Raw genomic sequence first — 21,080 nt, 5'->3', positions numbered from 1 at the left:
GGCGGGGTACACCCTGGACAAGTCGCTACCTCATCGCAGGGCCAACACAGATAGACAGACAACATATTCCAAAAATTCAAAAATCCTTTATAATATATTTATTGAATATTACTTCAACAAAATATGAATGTAAGTTCATAAACTGAAAAGCAATGCATCCATTTTTCCATCCATTTCTACCGCTTATTCCCTTTCGGGGTCGCGGGGGGGGCTGGCGCCTATCTCAGCCACAATCGGGCGGAAGGCGGGGTACACCCTGGACAAGTCACCACCTCATCGCAGGGCCAACACAGATAGACAGACAACATATTCCAAAAATTCAAAAAATCCTTTATAATATATTTATTGAATATTACTTCAACAAAATATGAATGTAAGTTCATAAACTGTGAAAAGCAATGCATCCGTTTTCCATCCATTTTCTACCGCTTATTCCCTTTCGGGGTGGCGGGGGGCGCTGGCGCCTATCTCAGCCACAATCCGGTGGAAGGCGGGGTACACCCTAGACAAGTCGCAACCTCATCGCAGGGCCAACACAGATAGACAGACATAATATTCCAAAAATTCAAAAATCCTTTATAATATATTTATTGAATATTACTAAAACAAAATATGAATGTAAGTTCATAAACTGTGAAAAGCAATGCATCCATTTTCTACCGCTTATTCCCTTTCGGGGTCGCGGGGGGCGCTGGCGCCTATCTCAGCTACCATCGGGCGGAAGGTGGGGTACACCCTGGACAAGTCGCCACCTCATCGCAGGGCCAATACAGATAGACAGACAACATTCACACACTAGGGCCAATTTAGTGTTGCCAATCAACCTATCCCCAGGTGCAAGTCTTTGGAGGTGGGAGGAAGCCGGAACCCACGCAGTCACGGGGAGAACATGCAAACTCCACACAGAAAGATCCCGAGCATGGATTTGAACCCAGGACTGCAGGACCTCCGTATTGTGAGGCAGACGCACTAACCCCTCTGCCACCATGAAGCCTATATATAAGCCATATAAGCCTATACTAGACCAGTGGTTCTCAAACGGGGGTACGCGTATCCCTGGAGGTACGCGAAGGTATGACAAGGGGTACGTGAGATTTTTTGAAAATATTCCAAAAATTCAAAAATCCTTTATAAATATATTTATTGAATATTCAACAAAATATGAATGTAAGTTCATAAACTGTGAAAAGCAATGCAATATTCAGCTATATTTTTTTGTGGCCATGTTCCATAAATATTGATGTATAAGATACATTTTTTTGTGAAGAAATGTTTAGAATGAAGTTGATGAATCCAGATGGATCTCTATTACAATCCCCAAAGAGGCAACTTTAAGTTGATGATTACTTCTATGTGTAGGAACCTGCATTTATAATTGAATCACTTGTTTATTTTTCAACAAGTTTTTAGTTATTTTTATATCTTTATTTCCAAATAGTCCAAGAAAGACCGCTACAAATGAGCAATATTTTGTACTGTTATACAATTTAATAGATCAGAAACTGATGACATAGTGCTGTATTTTACTTCTTTATCTCTTTTCTTTCAACCAAAAATGATTTGCTCTGATTAGGGGGTCCTGGAATTAAAAAAAATGTTCACAGGGGGTACATCACTGATAAAAGGTTGAGAACTACTGTCCGAGACAACTTGTCTTTTAGTAGTAAGTAAACAAAGACTCCTAATTAGTCCGCAGTAACATATTGTGTCATGTATACACCTATTATTTTCTACACATTATGAGGGACAAACTGTAAGCATGCATTATTCAACCACTTGTTCATTTACTGTTAATATCTGCTTATTTTCTGTTTTAACATGTTCTATCTACACTTCTGTTAAAATGTAATAATCACCCATTCTTCTGTTCTTTGATACTTGACATCAGTTTTGGATGATACCACTCATTTTAGGTATTGATCCGATACCAAGTAGTTACAGGAACATACAATAAAATATACTGTAATACCTCATAAACCAATACTGATGAAGAAATACTGATGTAAAGGGTAGGTGTCAAGCTGGTTTCTGTTTTAAAATGTTCTATCTACACTTCTGTTAGAATGTAATAATCACTTATTCTTCTCTTCTTTGATACTTGACATCAGTTTTGGATGATACCACTCATTTAGGTATTGATCCGATACCAAGTAGTTACAGGAACATACAATAAAATATACTGTAATACCTCATAAACCAATACTGATGAAGAAATACTGATGTAAAGGGTAGGTGTCAAGCTGGTTTCTGTTTTAACATGTTCTATCTACACTTCTGTTAGAATGTAATAATCACTTATTCTTCTCTTCTTTGATACTTGACATCAGTTTTGGATGATACCACTCATTTTAGGTATTGATCCAATACCAAGTAGTTACAGGATCATACATTGGTCATATTCAAAGTCCTCATGTGTCCAGGGACGTATTTACTGACTTTATAAACATAACAAAAAAGATTGTGTGACGATAAAAGATATCAATGTAATGATAGTCGTATTGACTAGATACGCTCTTGTACTTGGTATCATTACAGTGGATGTCAGGTGTAGATCCACCCATGGCGTTTGTTTACATTGTGACGACGGTAAGCTATTGTATCCTCCTATGGTGTGTAGTGAAGTAGGGCTGGGTGATGTGGCCTTTTTTTAATATTGTGATATTTTTAGGCCATATCGCGATACACGATATACATCTGGACGTTATTAAATTCTATTTTTTACTTACGGTGTTGATGTGGGAACGTTTGCCTTGGCATTTTGATGGTGTGGGCGTGTGGCACTGATTGGAGATGTTGACATGCGGAGTAAGCCCTCTTCATTGCATAGCAGGTGACTTTTCAAATGATGCTACATATTAGCAGTAATGCTACTTTTTTTTAGCGACGCTTGACTTATTATGGTTGTCTGTTTGACGTATTCCCACTTGAAGCCAAACCACCGCCAGACGATGGAGCCCCTGTTGTTTTTCTTCGGAATTACTTATTCCTTCATTCGCACCTTCTTTCTCTCGTATTACCACTCGCACGGCTCTGCTAGCATCACAGCTGAGGTTACCCATGCTGCTACCTCTCTGCTGCGCCAGGACGTATGCGTATGTGACGTATGTAAGAAGTAGACACAAGAAGGAGTGGGAAAAGCCTGTAGTGTAATGCCTGCAGCTAAAAGCAACTGCGTGAGCATGTATACTCCAATATCGCCATATAGTCATTTTTTCTATATCGCACAGAGACAAACCCGCGATATATCGTGTATATTGATATATCGCCCAGCCCTATTGTGAAGCTATAGGGCTGGGCCAGGTTTAGTGATTTAGAAGTAGCTAAAACACTGTGGATGGATGTTAGCCCCTAGCTAGCTAGCCATGTCTTAAAGCAGCTCCTCCTGAGGGTGTTTCAGTGTTATCTTGACTTTTTACACCACAATGCTTCCATTCTCCCTTTTCTGTCCATACACTGTGTCTGCTTGTAAGTACTCTGTGTGTGTGCGCTGCCCAACATGCTCCTCTGCTCCTAAAACCAGCAATGTCACCACGTGACGACACGCCGTCATTCCCGTTAAAATAATTTAAAAAAATGTGAACCGGTACTTTTCAAACAGTATAATACCGTTTTTGATTCAGTCCCACAATATTAAACCAGTACTGGTATACCCTACAACTTTAGTTTAGACACATTTCAATGAGTTCCTGTTAAAAATATACATGATCTCAAATACCTTAAGTATCAAAATATTTTGATTTTGGAATTGATGATCTGGTATCTTCGGTATCGATATTTCGTTGTCGATCCGCACATCATATTTTTTCCTCCTAATTTTTGTTACCTCGCGGTGCTTTTCACTAACGAGGCTTTCTTGTCGGTGCATTCCGCGTGTGCACTCTAATGTTCCCGCCGAGACAAAGATTGTGGACGGCCGACAAGATCGTACACTACGTTCGTTGAATAAATGGTCCGCGGAGTGAACCCTCTTGCACCCTGAAAACAAACACACGTAGCAATTTATAGATGACGGTGAAGTTATCGAGTTCTTTTGTATTTATTGTTGGATGTATTGATTTTTGCGATGTTTGTGCAGGCCAGTCCCTGTTCTCCCACGGGTTCCCTGAAGGCTCCGCCCCCGACTACAGGAGTCACTGTGAAGTCAGAGCATATCGTAACAAAAAAGCCCACCAGCCCACACGGCGACGTGGTCATCATGATATCCGACGACGAAGATGAGATCATGGATGTGACGGAGAAGAGTGGAGTGAAGAGTAAGGGCAAACGGGAAAGCAGAGTGGACAAGGACCGTTTCCACGTCACGGAGACGGTGTTGAGCCTCATGAGGACACGCTGTGAAGATCAGGGGTTCAGCTCAGACCTTCCCCTGGATGCCATCTGGAGCCCGGCTGGGGTCAAAGACCTGGCTCAGGTGTGCTTGCACTCCCCGTACTGTCTTTACCTCTTTGATCTGAAGAAGCTGAAGGTGGAACAAGGCATCCTCGTCTTGGTAAGCTACCTGGACCAGAGCCGGGGGGTTCAGGTGGTCCGTGTGCTGGGGTCTCTGAAGGTGGCCCCTGTCCTGCCGCACCTCATCTCGGAAGTTTTGGCGGCGATGCTGAAGGAGACGCTGGGGACGGCCGTGTCCAACCTGACTTTTGTCTACAGCAACTGTGAGGCGCTGGAGTGTTCGGTCAGGTTCCTCGTCCCCTCCGTGGTCTCTATTTGCAGACTCCCTGACATGCTGGGGAAAGCCTGCCTGATGGCGCTGCTGGGCTCCTTCAAGAGAGCGGTGGACTTTGTGGGAGACGTCCAGGAGCACTACTTGCTCTGCTCCTCTGCCAGCGATGTGCTCAAGGCGGTCTTTGCTCAGCCTCCTGTGCACGCGTGCACTCCCATCTCAGAGCATTTCCTGTTCCTCGTCCGCTCCATCCAAAGGATTGCGGCCAGCTGGGAGGATCTGGCGCAGGATTTTCAGTTTCGGGGTACGCAGGTCAAAGCCCAGATGAAGGACGCTGAATTCAAGCTGTATTTCCTCTTCCTGTCCGAGGCGCTGGAGCCCCTCCGGGATCTGGCCGAGGAAGGCGGCGGCGCGGACGTGGCCACGGAGCTGCATCTGACCTCCGAGCTGCTTCGCTCCTTCTCTGTCGCCCTCCTCCGTCCGCCCGCCGCCGCGCGCTTCATCAAAAGGCCCGACCGGACACTCCTGTTAGACGAGGCGGAGCGGCTTCCCGCGGCCGAGGTCACCTTCGGCGGCGCCGCTCGCGACTGCCTGCTGGCTGTGAACCTGGGAAAAGACGAGCGACTCAACTTCCTGAAGAACGTGATGGGCTTCTACACGGCCGTACTGGAAAGTTTCACCCAGAACCTCCCTCAGCGCTTTGGAGGCGCCATGCTGAGTAACATCCAATCAGTACACCAATGTCCCAAAGACATCCACGTAAGACTTCTCGCACATTTTATCATTAGGCACCTTTCAGGGCACTCACCTCCCGCCTTCCCTCGCAGTTGTCAGGTCCCATGATGTCAGATCTGGGGGCGGAGTTGGGTCTGTTTGAGGCTGGTTCGGCTGATGCGCGGCGGCTGGAGGAAGACATTCCCGCTTTGATCAAGTCGCTGAAGAAGCATGGCGGCAGAGGAGCTGCTCACTGCTGGACCAATGTAAGACCACACACACACACACACGTAAAGTACGACCTAGTGGGGACCGACACCAAGGTTTCTCACTGTCATCGCATTGGGTGGAGTTTTTTCCCGCCCTGATGTGGGATCTGAGCCCAGGATATCGTCGTGGCTTGTGCAGCCCTTTGAGACACTTGTGATTTTGGGCTATATAAGTAAACTTTGATTGAGTGATTGATTGAATACACACGCTGCAGTACCTATGTTTGACCACTTGTCATGCACACTTCACACACCAAATTCATGAACATTGACCACCAGGGGACCATTGTAAAAATGCAGAGGAGCCACGACCCGAATAGGACTCTGGACACAGATGCAGGAGTTTTGGAAACAAATATTTATTCCAACAAGGGAAAGGGTCCAAAAAGGAAGAAACTAAACAGGCTATCAAAACAGAGCTTACCTGACCTCTAGACCAGGGGTGCCCACACTTTTTCTGCAGGCGAGCTACTTTTCAATTGACCAACTCGAGGGGATCTACCTCATTTATATATATCATTTATATTTATTTATTTATGAAAGAGACATTTTTGTAAACAAGTTAAATGTGTTTAATGATAATACAAGCATGTGTAACACATATAGATGTCTTTCTTTCACAAAGACAAGAATATAAGTTGGTGTATTACCTGATTCTGATGACTTGCATTGATTGGAATCAGACAGTAATGATGATAACGCCAACATTTTCAAATGGAGGAGAAAAAAAGTTGTCCTTTCTGTACAATACCACATGAAAGTGGTTGGTTTTTGGCATCTAATTCATCCAGCTTCCATACACTTTACAAGAAAAACATTGGCGGCAAATTCCGTAGCTTGCTTGATTGACATTCACGGCACCCGAGGGTCTTGTGAGATGACGCTGGCTGCTGCCAGTTCATTATTATGAAAAAATGACAGAGAGGAAGGCGAGAAACACTTTTTTATTTCAACAGACTTTCGCGCCGTCCCTTCCGTCAAAACTCTAAAGGCCGACTGCACATTTCCTATCTTCACAATAAAAGCCCTGCTTCATGCTGCCTGCGCTAACAAAATAAGAGTCTCGGAAAGCTGGCGTGCAGGCCAGCTTTCTGAGGGATCGCTTGTGCACGCCAGTTTCCCGAGACTCTGTATTTAGTTAGCGCAGGCAGCATGAAGCAGGGCTTTTATTGTGAAGGTAGGAAATGTGCAGTCGGCCTTTAGAGTTTTGACGGAAGGTACGGCGCGAGAGTCTGTTGAAATAAAAAGTGTTTCTCGCCTTCCTCTCGGTCATTTTTAATAATAATGATCTTGCAGCAGCCAGCGTCATCTCACAAGACCCTCCGGTACCGTGAATGTAATTTAAGTGACGTCTTGGTGAAGATTGATGATCACTAATTTTTAGGTCTATTTTTTTTAAAAGCCTGGCTGGATATCGACCGACACACCCCCCGCGGTCGACTGGTAGCTCGCGATCGACGTAATGGGCACCCCTGCTCTAGACTAACAAAAAATCTCAATAAGCTCAAAACGCTCCGGCTGCGGAGGGAAAAAATGGGATAAGAATACAACATGCAAAATATAACAAAAGGCGCTCCAACGGAGGCAACGCTTAGAACTAATCTTACCTGACAAAAGGTTTACAAACAAATCTCCCGTGGGTGAAAAAAGGTACAAAAACGTGGCAATGGCTGTAGACATGGAACGCTGGAGGTATGCACAAAAAGATAGGAAATCACTCTGGCACAGGACAGAATGAGGACGACACAGGTGGACACAATCAGCCAATCAGAAGTGATCTGAAACAAGAGGGAGAGTCAGCATTTCAAAATAAAACGGGAAATTAAAAAACAACATGACACCAGATGAAAACCAGACCAGACTTCAACCAGGTGTGACAAAAGGGGTCTAATAGAAGACCATTCTCTATTGAGTCCAATGCTTTGGACCCCTCATGGGTCAAGTTAGTAAATGTCAGGTTTTTGGTCCCACAGGGATTGAAAAAACAAAATCTGCAATATTTTCCCCAAAAAATGTTTTTAAAGTGGAATATTTGATGTGAAATAACTGGAGCAATAGATAGGCAAATCATTCATGACAACATTGCTCTTGGTTCATTATTATTTCTTGAGCAATGACCGTTTAAATCAAATCCCGCGAAAGGTCTGAGGGCAGGGCCCAGGAATGACACCACACCGGCCTCCGAGTTCATTTTAAAACATAGTTGTTTTTGCAGAAAATGACTAAAATCAGCGGAGTGCCCTTGTAGTAAAGAGGAACATCGGCAGATCCTTGCAGTGACATTTTAATCCTGCCAGCAAACAAAGGGGGTCCAAATTTGGGATTTGCACAACCGAGGGGTTCCTCAAGGCACCCATTTAAGTCTTCTGCTCTTTGGCAGCTACAGTTATTCAACTACGGTGTTGCTCCTTTACTTAAGGTGCCGTCGGTAGTCATTTGTTCCACTTCTTTACTTATTCTAGAGGTGTTCCTCAAGGTTCCATTTCAGGTCCTCTCTTTTTTATCATTTGGGCTTTTGGGACCCACATTGACCCACATTGTTGAAGCGGATTCTTAAAAAATACAAGGTTGTTTTTTTTTTTTGCAGAAGGTCCTTAAAAACCGTAGAGCGCTCCTGTAACTCTTTCTAGATAAATGGACCAAAGCCAAACGTCTACTGTAGAGGATGCTGGTTCCCAAGAATATAATAAAACTAATAGTGAAGGGAGAAGTCAGGCCTCCAACCGCCCAGTCCTTTGTTTTCTGGAAATGTGGCCCCCAAAACAATTTTGTTGAATATTTCCTGGTAAAAAATGAGTCTTATACAAATATATTCTTTATTTACTATCAACGTTTAAATGTATAGATCAATTTAAGATCCATCCATCAATTATAAGTGTTTATTTTATTGGAGCAATGACTGTTTTAAAGTAAATACTGCCTACTTTGTGTCACTATTGTTACAGTATACCTCTTTGCACTTGCATTTCTTTTTTTTTGTAGTATTTTTTTAAAATGGGCCACATTTTACACCCCTGATTTTTGTGATATGGACAAAAGTATAGGGCCGCATTCATGAAATGAAAAGTTTCAGAGTTGTTATTGTTACGTGCGACCAATCTTCCTCTCAGGGAATAAAACACACTGGTCAATCCCAAATTCTTTTATATGACATATATGTTGAGTAAAAAGGACCCCAGAGACAGAACTACCACCTTTTACTGAAGTTTCAGGAGACCAGCCCTTATAAAGCGCCAATAGCATCAGCAAGCCAACTCTAAATCCAAAACAAAAAGAGTCAGCTTATGTAGAGCAAAAACAGCCCCTCCCGCCCAGAAAAGAGTGCGGCTGCTTCTTCAAAAGAGAAAAGGAACTGGCTAAAACAGCTCTGGGAGCCGACCAACAGAAGCCCTTAAGACAAAATAAAGAGTTTACTAGCGGACATAAGATAGAAGCAAGGAGGTCACGAGAAGACGCACTACATGGGAAAATACTATCTGACTATGGATTAAAAAAGAAGACTCTCACATGATCTGTTGTAGACGTTGGCCGCCATGAGTCCAGGTTCTCTGCTACGTCGCCTCCTGCTGACCCTGCTGACCCTGCCCACCTCTCTGAATTTGAAACCACTTTTGGTTCAGGTGAGTGACATTGTAAGTGTGTATCCGCGGTCACACCTGCTTTTCTGTTTGCCTCCAAACCTTTCGAAATAAGCCTACATTAGGCAAATAACCAGTAGCCTCACGGGACTTACAAGAGCTAGGATGTTCCTCTGGGCCACCTTCAATGGATCATTATGTTTGTTCCCTGAAAGGTTTTCACCAGTGCCAGGTTTCTGTCTGAAAGCCGCAGCGCAGAGGAAGCATCTAAGTTGACTTCACCTCCACCGGGCAGGAGTCCACAAACACGCCGCGGACCGCGAGTCCTGACCAGGCTTCGATCCCAAGAGAAACAGAAGAAGCGTGGAAAGAGTCTGTGGAACTTAAGCGATACGGACGGCTCGGACACGGACAATTCATCTGGTGAGACCTCTCTTGATTCATGACACACTTCATGGTGAACTAATACGGCTGCCTTGTCCTCCTGTCTTTTCTCAGATGTCTTTGACGGCTCAGAAGAAGTAGAAAAAACTTCCCCAGGTAAGACAAGTCACGTGTTCTCTGTCCATGTTGTTTGCAAAGCCTGCGATATTTCCCCAAGGGTGCCCATAAATGTCCATAGGGAGTAAAATGGGGTTGTAAAAAGTAGGGAAACTTTCTGGAAATCTACTAGAAATGGAAAAGTGAATCATATTTATATAGCGCTTTTTCTCGAGTGACTCAAAGCGCTTTTACATTGTGAAACCCAATATCTAAGTTACATTTAAACCTGTGTGGGTGGCACTGGGAGCAGGGGGGTAAAGTGTCTTGCTCAAGGACACAACGGCAGTGACTAGAATGGCAGAAGCGGGGATCGAACCTGGAACCCTGAAATTGCTGGCACGGCCACTCTACCAACCACACAATCACAGATATTATTGCCTTTATAATTTTAATATATATATATATATATATATATATATATATATATATATATATATATATATATATATATATATGTATCAAATTATTATATACTTTTTATATATAATACATATAAAAAAATATGTCTATCTGTGTTGGCACTGCGATGAGGTGGCGACTTGTCCAGGGTGTACCCCGCCTTCCGCCCGATTGTAGCTGAGATAGGCGCCAGTGCCCCCCGCGACCCCAAAAGGGAATAAGTGGTAGAAAATGGATGGATAGATATATATATATGTATTAAAATATTATATATTTTTTATATATAATACATATAAAAAAATATGTCTATCTGTGTTGGCACTGCGATGAGGTGGCGACTTGTCCAGGATGTACCCCACCTTCCGCCCGATTGTAGCTGAGATAGGCGCCAGTGCCCCCCGCGACCCCAAAAGGGAATAAGCGGTAGAAAATGGATGGATGGATAATATATATATATATATATATATATATATACATACATATATATTTATACATACTTATATTTGTTATTGTATCTGGGAGTGGGAATTTGACTAAATATAATTTACAATAATTAATTATTCCTTTAAATGCACATTATTTAACAAGAATAAAAACAAATTAAAATACATGGGTTATAATCATAATAAAACTGATAATGTACAAATGGATTATGAGGGATGTACACAATCCTAATAAACATTCAGTACAAATTATAACAGTGTATTTATTTGTTAAATATAAAGGTTTATTCAACCATATTGTTATTTGTTATAATAACAAAAATCGTTATTCCATATAGATATTTTCAAATCTATATAACGCAAATAAAATGGTAGAGCTCATGGCGTTCTTCTTCAAGCCACAAAATGTAGTTGAGACGGACTCAACAGCGCCTTCGGTGGTTGCAGCTCAGTAGTGCAGTTAGAAATGTTTCAAAAAACGGAATTAAATATGCTGCGATGAGGTGGCGACTTGTCCAGGGAATAAGCGGTAGAAATGGATGGAATAAAAAATGACAAGGACAAGAAATGCCAGGTGGAAGAATATAAATGTGTCATTAGTGTTATTAGTGTGATGACGCCAGCATTCATGATTATTGTAAGTTATTAAAGCTAACACAGACACTCGTAAACCTGTTAGCATATTAGCTTATGCCGCTAGCTTTGTGACATTACGACAGCACATACAAATATGCATGAAAACTGTCACACGTGGACAGTTTAGTAAGTAAAGTTATATTAGTTATATTGTAACACTTACAAAAGTTGCTTTAGGGTGACGAATGAAGGATCCGTACGAGTAGAAACGCTATGGACAATTAGTTTTAAACAGAAGAACACACTTCACCCAGCAGCACCTGCAGTGAGCAAACTCATCCTAAAGGTGGCACCCAAGAACAAACAATTTGCATGTGTTTGATGAAAACTTTGCATTCTGGCCGTCAGCGAAGAAAATCGCATAAATTAGCCGCAGGCTTTAAAGCGTAGGGAAAAAAGTAGTGGGTTAAAGTCGGGAATCGATGGGAATCCTAACCACAAAAAAATAACACAACAGCTACATGATGAATGGACAGAGGAGCATCTCCTCAAGGTTGTGTCGGGTACTGCATCTCTGCTTTCTGTCTAAATGTTCATGTGCTGCAGCTTTGGCAGAGTTTGTATACGAGATAAACAGCGAGGACGACGATGTCAAGACCCCCGACATCTCTGACGTCAAGTCCACGAGCTGGACCAGACTAGCCAGCGTAAGATCTTTCACCTCCACATGGTAGCACGTGCATGGGTACTTAATGTGTGTGCGTGTGTGTGTGCGTGCAGGAGTGGCGTATCGAGGCAGGTGAGCTGGTCTGGGGGGAGCTGGAGAGTCACGCTCCATGGCCTGCAGTGGTCCTGTCCTGTCAGTCCAAACAGGACCTGGCCAACAAGAAGATGGTGCTGTGGTACGGATGCAGCATGTTTTGTCAGGTGAGTCACATGTCACATGACCCTGCATGTTTTGTCAGGTGAGTCACATGTCACATGACCCAGCATGTTTTGTCAGGTGACTCACATGTCACATGACCCAGCATGTTTTGTCAGGTGAGTCACATGACCCAGCATGTTTTGTCAGGTGAGTCACATGTCACATGATCCAGCATGTTTTGTCAGGTGAGTCACATGTCACATGACCCAGCATGTTTTGTCAGGTGAGTCACATGTCACATGACCCAGCATGTTTTGTCAGGTGAGTCACATGACCCAGCATTTTTTGTCAGGTGAGTCACATGAGTCACATGACCCAGCATGTTTTGTCAGGTGAGTCACATGTCACATGACCCAGCATGTTTTGTCAGGTGAGTCACATGTCACATGACCCAGCATGTTTTGTCAGGTGAGTCACATGACCCAGCAAGTGATCAAGGAGAAGTAGAGAGGACACTAGAGGTGTAACTGTATCATAATCTCACGCCACGATATTATTGTGGTGTTGTCCAAAATGAAAGGCTTGGTGAAAGTGCCATAAAGCACTTTTCACTTGACCACTAGATCATTCATATGTATCATTTATACTCATTTATTTATGAAAGAGAGGTTAACAAGTGAAAGGTGTTTAATGGTGGAGCAGCGGTTTTATTGTGAAGACAGGACCTGTGCGGTCGGCTTTTAGAGTTTTGACAGCCTCTACGGCGGGAGAGTCTGTTGAAATAAAAAGTATTTCTCGCCTTCCTGACGGTCGTTTTTTGTTAATAATGATGTGGCAGCAGCCAGCGTCATCTGACAAGACCCTCGGGTGCCGTGAATGCCAATCACGTGACCAAAGTCACGTCTCGGTGAAGATTGACTATCCATAATTTTTAGCTCTATTTTTTTAATGCCTGGCTGGTGATGGACTGACACACCATCCACTGACACGTCCTCCGCCATCCACTGACACACCCTCCACCATCCACTGACACGCCCTCCGCCATCCACTGACACGCCCTGCGCGATCCACTGACACACCCTCCACCATCCACTGACACGCCCTCCGCCATCCACTGACACACCCTCCACCATCCACTGACACGCCCTCCGCCATCCACTGACACGCCCTCCGCGATCCACTGACACACCCTCCACCATCCACTGACACGCCCTCCGCCATCCACTGACACACCCTCCACCATCCACTGACTCACCCTCCACCATCCACTGACACACCCTCCACCATCCACTGACACACCCTCCACCATCCACTGACACACCCTCCACCACCCACTGACTCACCCTCCACCATTCACTGCCACACCCTCCACCATCCACTGACACGCCCTCCGCCATCCACTGACACACCCTCCACCATCCACTGACACGCCCTCCACCATCCACTGACACGCCCTCCGCCATCCACTGACACACCCTCCACCATCCACTGACACACCCTCCACCATCCACTGACACGCCCTCCACCATCCACTGACACACCCTCCACCATCCACTGACACGCCCTCCACCATCCACTGACACACCCTCCACCATCCACTGACACGCCCTCCGCCATCCACTGACACACCCTCCACCATCCACTGACTCACCCTCCACCATCCACTGACACACCCTCCACCATCCACTGACACACCCTCCACCATCCACTGACACACCCTCCACCACCCACTGACTCACCCTCCACCATTCACTGCCACACCCTCCACCATCCACTGACACGCCCTCCGCCATCCACTGACACACCCTCCACCATCCACTGACACGCCCTCCACCATCCACTGACACGCCCTCCGCCATCCACTGACACACCCTCCACCATCCACTGACACACCCTCCACCATCCACTGACACGCCCTCCACCATCCACTGACACACCCTCCACCATCCACTGACACGCCCTCCACCATCCACTGACACGCCCTCCACCATCCACTGACACACCCTCCACCATCCACTGACACGCCCTCCACCACCCACTGACACACCCTCCACCATCCACTGACACACCCTCCACCATCCACTGACACACCCTCCACCACCCACTGACTCACCCTCCACCATTCACTGCCACACCCTCCACCATCCACTGACACACCCTCCACCATCCACTGACACGCCCTCCACCACCCACTGACACACCCTCCACCATCCACTGACACACCCTCCACCATCCACTGACACACCCTCCACCACCCACTGACTCACCCTCCACCATTCACTGCCACACCCTCCACCATCCACTGACACGCCCTCCGCTGTCCACTGACACGCCCTCCGCCATCCACTGACACACCATCCACTGACACACCATCCACTGACACACCCTCCACCATCCACTGACACGCCCTCCGCTGTCCACTGACACGCCCTCCGCCATCCACTGACACACCATCCACTGACACACCCTCCACCATCCACTGACACGCCCTGCGCCATCCACTGACACACCATCCACTGACACACCCTCCACCATCCACTGACACGCCCTCCGCCATCCACTGACACACCATCCACTGCCACACCCTCCACCATCCACTGACACACCCTCCACCACCCACTGACACACCCTCCACCATCCACTGACACACCCTCCACCATCCACTGACACACCCTCCACCATCCACTGACACACCCTCCACCATCCACTGACACACCCTCCACCATCCACTGACTCACCCTCCACCATCCACTGACTCACCCTCCACCATTCACTGACACACCCTCCACCATCCACTGACACACCCTCCACCATCCACTGACAGACACACCATCCACCATCCACTGACACACCCTCCACCATCCACTGACAGACACACCCTCCACCATCCACCGCTAGCTCGCCATGTGCTCTATGTCAGGGATATTCATACAGTGGTATGTGTACCACTAGTGGTACGCCCAATAATCACTTTATTAAAAATTCAAACACAGTGTTACTGTTCAAACTGTGTGCAATGCTACAGTAGACACAAATATTAGATGTACTTGTCAAGTGAACCTTATGCTTGTTATTAATGATTTTTTAGACCTACATCGCTACTGTATTTTAACCGTGTTTTCTGAGGTGGAAACAAGTTTGAGACCCACTGATCTATGGAACCTGCCCTATGTTAACTTGTGGATGGCTTTACGTGTCCGGACTTGACTGTCCCGGTCCTTGTGGTGTGCTTCCAGGTGAGTGAGGACACGCTGAAGCCTTTTGCCGACTTCTCCGACAACTTCTGCTCCAGATCCTTCAGCATCCTCAACTCCTACAGGAACGCCATCGAGGCGTGTCTGCAGGTGTGTTGGAGTCCCACCTGTAGGTTTTTTTTTAAATATGTCTTCAAGTTCTCACCTCCCGTTGCTCTTCCTGTGCGCCAGGAGGCGGCTCGGCGCTGTAAAAAGACCTTCTCTTCATCCTCGTGTGAGAAAGATGGGCTGTTGAAGAAGATGTTGGCCTGGGCTGTTGGAGGCTTTCTACCCTCCGGACCTGATGGATTCAAACCTGCGTCCTCTGAGAACGGTACCTTGTCAATATCGCTGCACTGACCTCTTAGTGACTGACCATACAAATGTCCAGGCGGGAAGGAAGAACCACACCTCCCGAAGCACAGAAGACGAGGACGAAAAAAGCAAAGAGCCAGCGTGAAGATGGACATGGAGGTGGAAATGAAGGAAGCCTGCATCTCCCTCAGCAAACTGTCACATGACCCCAGGGACAAGTCCACCAGCAAACTGTCACATGACCCCGGGGACAAGTCCACCCCCAAACTGTCACACGACCCCGCGGACAAGTCCACCCCAAAACTGTCACATGACTCCAGGGACAAGTCTACCCCCAAACTGTCACATGACCCCGGGGACAAGTCCACCCCCAAACTGTCACATGACTCCAGGGACAAGTCTAACCCCAAACTGTCACATGACTCCAGGGACAAGTCTACCCCCAAACTGTCACATGACCCCGGGGACAAGTCCACCCCCAAACTGTCACATGACTCCAGGGACAAGTCCACCCCCAAACTGTCACACGACCCCAGGGACAAGTCCACCCCCAAGAGTGCAGCAAAGCGCAAGAAGCTCCTCTCCAAAGAGAGCCCCGGCTCCAAAAAGCGAGTTGGGGCGGGCACGTCGGAGGAGAAGCCAGGCTGTGGGCCCAGTAAGAGGTCTTTCACCCACTACAACAAGGTCAACCAGTCCAACAGCGCCATCTACACTCAGCCAGACCAGAAGCTCAGAGGTGAACCTGCTCCTCCAAAATAATTCATAAGCAGCCCATCTGTCACATCTGCATACATCACCTTCATGCACTGACACAAGTCAGTCACATCTGTCACATCTGCATACATCACCTTCATGCACTGACACAAGTCAGTCACATCTGTCACATCTGCATACATCACCTTCATGCACTGACACAAGTCAGTCACATCTGTCACATCTGCATACATCACCTTCATGCACTGACACAAGTCAGTCACATCTGTCACATCTGCATACATCACCTTCATGCACTGACACAAGTCTGTCACATCTGTCACATCTGCATACATCACCTTCATGCACTGACACAAGTCAGTCACATCTGTCACATCTGCTTAAATCACCTTCATGCACTGACACAAGTCAGTCACATCTGTCACATCTGCATACATCACCTTCATGCACTGACACAAGTCAGTCACATCTGTCACATCTGCATACATCACCTTTATGCACTGACACAAGTCAGTCACATCTGCATACATCACCTTCATGCACTGACACAAGTCAGTCACATCTGTCACATCTGCATACATCACCTTCATGCACTGACACAAGTCAGTCACATCTGTCACATCTGCATACATCACCTTTATGCACTGACACAAGTCAGTCACATCTGCATACATCACCTTCATGCACTGACACAAGTCAGTCACATCTGTCACATCTGCATACATCACCTTCATGCACTGACACAAGTCAGTCACATCTGTCACATCTGCATACATCACCTTCATGCACTGACACAAGTCTGTCACATCTGTCACATCTGCATACATCACCTTCATGCACTGACACAAGTCAGTCACATCTGTCACATCTGCTTAAATCACCTTCATGCACTGACACAAGTCAGTCACATCTGTCACATCTGCATACATCACCTTCATGCACTGACACAAGTCAGTCACATCTGTCACATCTGCATACATCACCTTTATGCACTGACACAAGTCAGTCACATCTGCATACATCACCTTCATGCACTCACACAAGTCAGTCACATCTGCTTAAATCACCTTCATGCACTGACACAAGTCTGTCACATCTGCATACATCACCTTCATGCACTGACACAAGTCAGTCACATCTGTCACATCTGCTTAAATCACCTTCATGCACTGACACAAGTCAGTCACATCTGTCACATCTGCATACATCACCTTTATGCACTCACACAAGTCAGTCACATCTGTCACATCTGCTTAAATCACCATGCACTGAGACAAGTCAGTCACATCTGTCACATCTGCATACATCACTGATGTGGTTCATGACTGTGTGTTTTTGTGTGTGTGTGCAGAGGAAACCATTAGGAGAATCGTGGACAAAAATCTGGACATTGAAGGTCAGTATGTTGTAGGGTTGTATGGTATACTGGTACTAGTATAGTACCGCCATACTAATGATTCATTCGGTGCTATACCAACTCTAAAAAGGACCGGTTCTAGAAAGTACCGGATCTACACCTGACATCCACTGTAATGATACCAAGTACAAGAGCGTATCTAGTCTATACTACTATGATTACATCGATATTTTTTAGCATCGCCAAATCATTTTCGTTTTTTTTAAATGTATATTATGTTTATATAGTCATAAAATACATCCCTGGACACATGAGGACTTTGAATATGACCAATGTATGATCCTGTAACTACTTGGTATGTATTACAACAAAGCTAGTATGTAGTACAACAAACCTAGTATATAGTAAAACAAACCTAGTATGTAATACAACAAACATAGTATATAGTAAAACAAACCTAGTATGTAGTACAACAAAGCTAGTATATAGTAAAACAAACCTAGTATGTAGTACAACAAAGCTAGTATATAGTAAAACAAACCCAGTATGTAGTACAGCAAACCTAGTATAAAGTAAAACAAACCTAGTATGTAGTACAACAAACCTAGTATGTAGTACAACAAAGCTAGTATATAGTAAAACAAACCTAGTATGTAGTACAACAAACCTAGTATAAAGTAAAACAAACCTAGTATGTAGTACAACAAACCTAGTATGTAGTACAACAAAGCAAGTATATAGTAAAACAAAGCTAGTATGTAGTAAAACAAAGCTAGTATGTTGTAAAACAAACTTAGTATATAGTAAAACAAACCTAATATACAGTAAAACAAACCTAGTATGTAGTAAAACAAACCTAGTATGTAGTAAAACTAAGTTAGTATGCAGTAAAACAAACCTAGTATGTAGTAAAACAAACCTAGTATATCATAAAACAAAGCTAGTATATAGTAAAACAAACCTAGTATATAGTAAAACAAAGCTAGTATATAGTAAAAGAAACCTAGTATGTACTAAAACAAACATAGTATGTAATAAAGCAATGTAGTATATAGTAAACAAAGCTATTATGTAGTAAATCAAACCTAGTATATAGTAAAACAAACCTAGTGTATAGTAAACAATGCTAGTATGTAGTAAAACAAAGCTATTATGCAGTAAAACAAAGCTAGTATGTAGTAAATCAAAGCTAGTATGCAGTAAAACAAAGCTAGTATGCAGTAAAACAAAGCTAGTATGCAGTAAAACAAAGCTAGTGTGTAGTAAAACAAAGCTAGTATGTAGTAAAAAAAAGCTAGTATGCAGTAAAACAAAGGTAGTATGTAGTAAAACAAAGCTAGTATGTAGTAAAACAAAGCTAGTATGTAGTAAAACAAAGCTAGTATGTAGTAAAACAAAGCTAGTATGTAGTAAAACAAAGCTAGTATGCAGTAAAACAAAGCTAGTATGTAGTAAAACAAAGCTAGTATGTAGTAAAACAAAGCTAGTATGTAGTAAAACAAAGCTAGTATGTAGTAAAACAAAGGTAGTATGTAGTAAAACCAAGCTAGTATGTAGTAAAACAAAGCTAGTATGTAGTAAAACAAAGCTAGTATGTAGTAAAACAAAGCTAGTATGCAGTAAAACAAAGCTAGTATGTAGGAAAACAAAGCTAGTATGTAGGAAAACAAAGCTAGTATGTAGTAAAACACAGCTAGTATGTAGTAAAACAAAGTTAGTATGCAGTAAAACAAAGCTAGTATGCAGTAAAACAAAGCTAGTATGCAGTAAAACAAAGCTAGTATGTAGTAAAACAAAGCTAGTATGTAGTAAAATAAAGCTAGTATGTAGTAGAAACAAAGGTAGTATGTAGTAAAACAAAGCTAGTATGCAGTAAAACAAAGGTAGTATGCAGTAAAACAAAGCTAGTATGTAGTAAAACAAAGCTAGTATGTAGTAAAACAAAGCTAGTATGTAGTAAAACAAAGCTAGTGTGTAGTAAAACAAAGGTAGTGTGTAGTAAAACAAAGCTAGTATGTAGTAAAACAAAGGTAGTATGTAGTAAAGCAAAGCTAGTATGCAGTAAAACAAAGGTAGTATGCAGTAAAACAAAGCTAGTATGCAGTAAAACAAAGCTAGTATGCAGTAAAACAAAGCTAGTATGCAGTAAAACAAAGTTAGTATGTAGTAAAACACAGCTAGTATGCAGTAAAACAAAGTTAGTATGTAGTAAAACAAAGCTAGTATGCAGTAAAACAAAGCTAGTATGTAGTAAAACAAAGCTAGTATGTAGTAAAACAAAGCTAGTATGCAGTAAAACAAAGCTAGTATGTAGTAAAACAAAGCTAGTATGCAGTAAAACAAAGCTAGTATGTAGTAAAACAAAGCTAGTATGCAGTAAAACAAAGCTAGTATGCAGTAAAACAAAGCTAGTATGTAGTAAAACAAAGTTAGTATGTAGTAAAACAAAGCTAGTATGCAGTAAAACAAAGCTAGTATGTAGTAAAACAAAGCTAGTATGTAGTAAAACAAAGCTAGCATGCAGTAAAACAAAGCTAGTATGTAGTAAAACAAAGCTAGTATGTAGTAAAACAAAGCTAGTATGCAGTAAAACAAAGCTAGTATGTAGGAAAACAAAGCTAGTATGTAGTAAAACAAAGCTAGTATGTAGTAAAACAAAAGTAGTATATAGTAAAACAAAGGTAGTATGTAGTAAAACAAAGCTAGTATGCAGTAAAACAAAGCTAGTATGCAGTAAAACAAAGCTAGTATGCAGTAAAACAAAGCTAGTATGCAGTAAAACAAAGCTAGTATGTAGTAAAACAAAGCTAGTATGTAGTAAAACAAAGCTAGTATGTAGTAAAACAAAGCTAGTATGTAGTAAAACAAAGCTAGTATGTAGGAAAACAAAGCTAGTATGTAGTAAAACAAAGCTAGTATGTAGTAAAACAAAGGTAGTATATAGTAAAACAAAGGTAGTATGTAGTAAAACAAAGCTAGTATGCAGTAAAACAAAGCTAGTATGCAGTAAAACAAAGCTAGTATGCAGTAAAACAAAGCTAGTATGCAGTAAAACAAAGCTAGTATGTAGTAAAACAAAGCTAGTATGTAGTAAAACAAAGCTAGTATGTAGTAAAACAAAGCTAGTATGTAGTAAAACAAAGGTAGTATGTAGTAAAACAAAGCTAGTATGTAGTACATCTAAAGGCTGTGTGGAGACAGGGTTTCAGACTGGATGTGAGAGTTGTGTTGTTGGTGTGTGCAGGTTTCTGTCTGTGCTGTGGCGAGGAGAAGGTGGACATGGTCCATCCTCTGTTCAAAGGAGGCCTCTGCTTGACATGCAAGGTAAGAACCCTGGCACCTGCCCGGCACCTGCCCGGCACCTGCCCGGCACCTGCCCGGCACCTGGCTATTGTGTGAGTCAGCAGCTGTAGC

The 21,080-nt window shown here is 43.7% G+C and overlaps 1 protein-coding gene across 2 annotated transcripts in view; it reads left to right on the top strand.

The window, feature by feature from the left end:
* LOC133554132 (uncharacterized) overlaps nt 1-21,080 on the top strand; it is a 51,418-nt gene that overhangs the window by 1,210 nt on the left and 29,128 nt on the right. For both annotated transcript variants that reach the window (XM_061902544.1, XM_061902543.1), the window contains exons 2-13: nt 4,076-5,419; nt 5,488-5,640; nt 9,165-9,263; nt 9,437-9,644; nt 9,720-9,761; nt 11,789-11,889; nt 11,963-12,109; nt 15,284-15,391; nt 15,473-15,614; nt 15,672-16,331; nt 17,661-17,705; nt 20,911-20,990. In XM_061902544.1, the coding sequence (XP_061758528.1) occupies nt 4,076-5,419; nt 5,488-5,640; nt 9,165-9,263; nt 9,437-9,644; nt 9,720-9,761; nt 11,789-11,889; nt 11,963-12,109; nt 15,284-15,391; nt 15,473-15,614; nt 15,672-16,331; nt 17,661-17,705; nt 20,911-20,990 (3,129 nt within the window). The remainder of the gene's footprint in view (nt 1-4,075; nt 5,420-5,487; nt 5,641-9,164; nt 9,264-9,436; nt 9,645-9,719; nt 9,762-11,788; nt 11,890-11,962; nt 12,110-15,283; nt 15,392-15,472; nt 15,615-15,671; nt 16,332-17,660; nt 17,706-20,910; nt 20,991-21,080) is intronic.

The sequence above is a fragment of the Nerophis ophidion genome, linkage group LG06 (assembly GCF_033978795.1).
Source record: "Nerophis ophidion isolate RoL-2023_Sa linkage group LG06, RoL_Noph_v1.0, whole genome shotgun sequence".
Classification (NCBI taxonomy): Eukaryota; Metazoa; Chordata; class Actinopteri; order Syngnathiformes; family Syngnathidae; genus Nerophis; species Nerophis ophidion.
The sequence above is the reverse complement of the archived record's forward strand: the minus strand, read 5'-3'. Positions and strand labels throughout refer to the sequence as shown.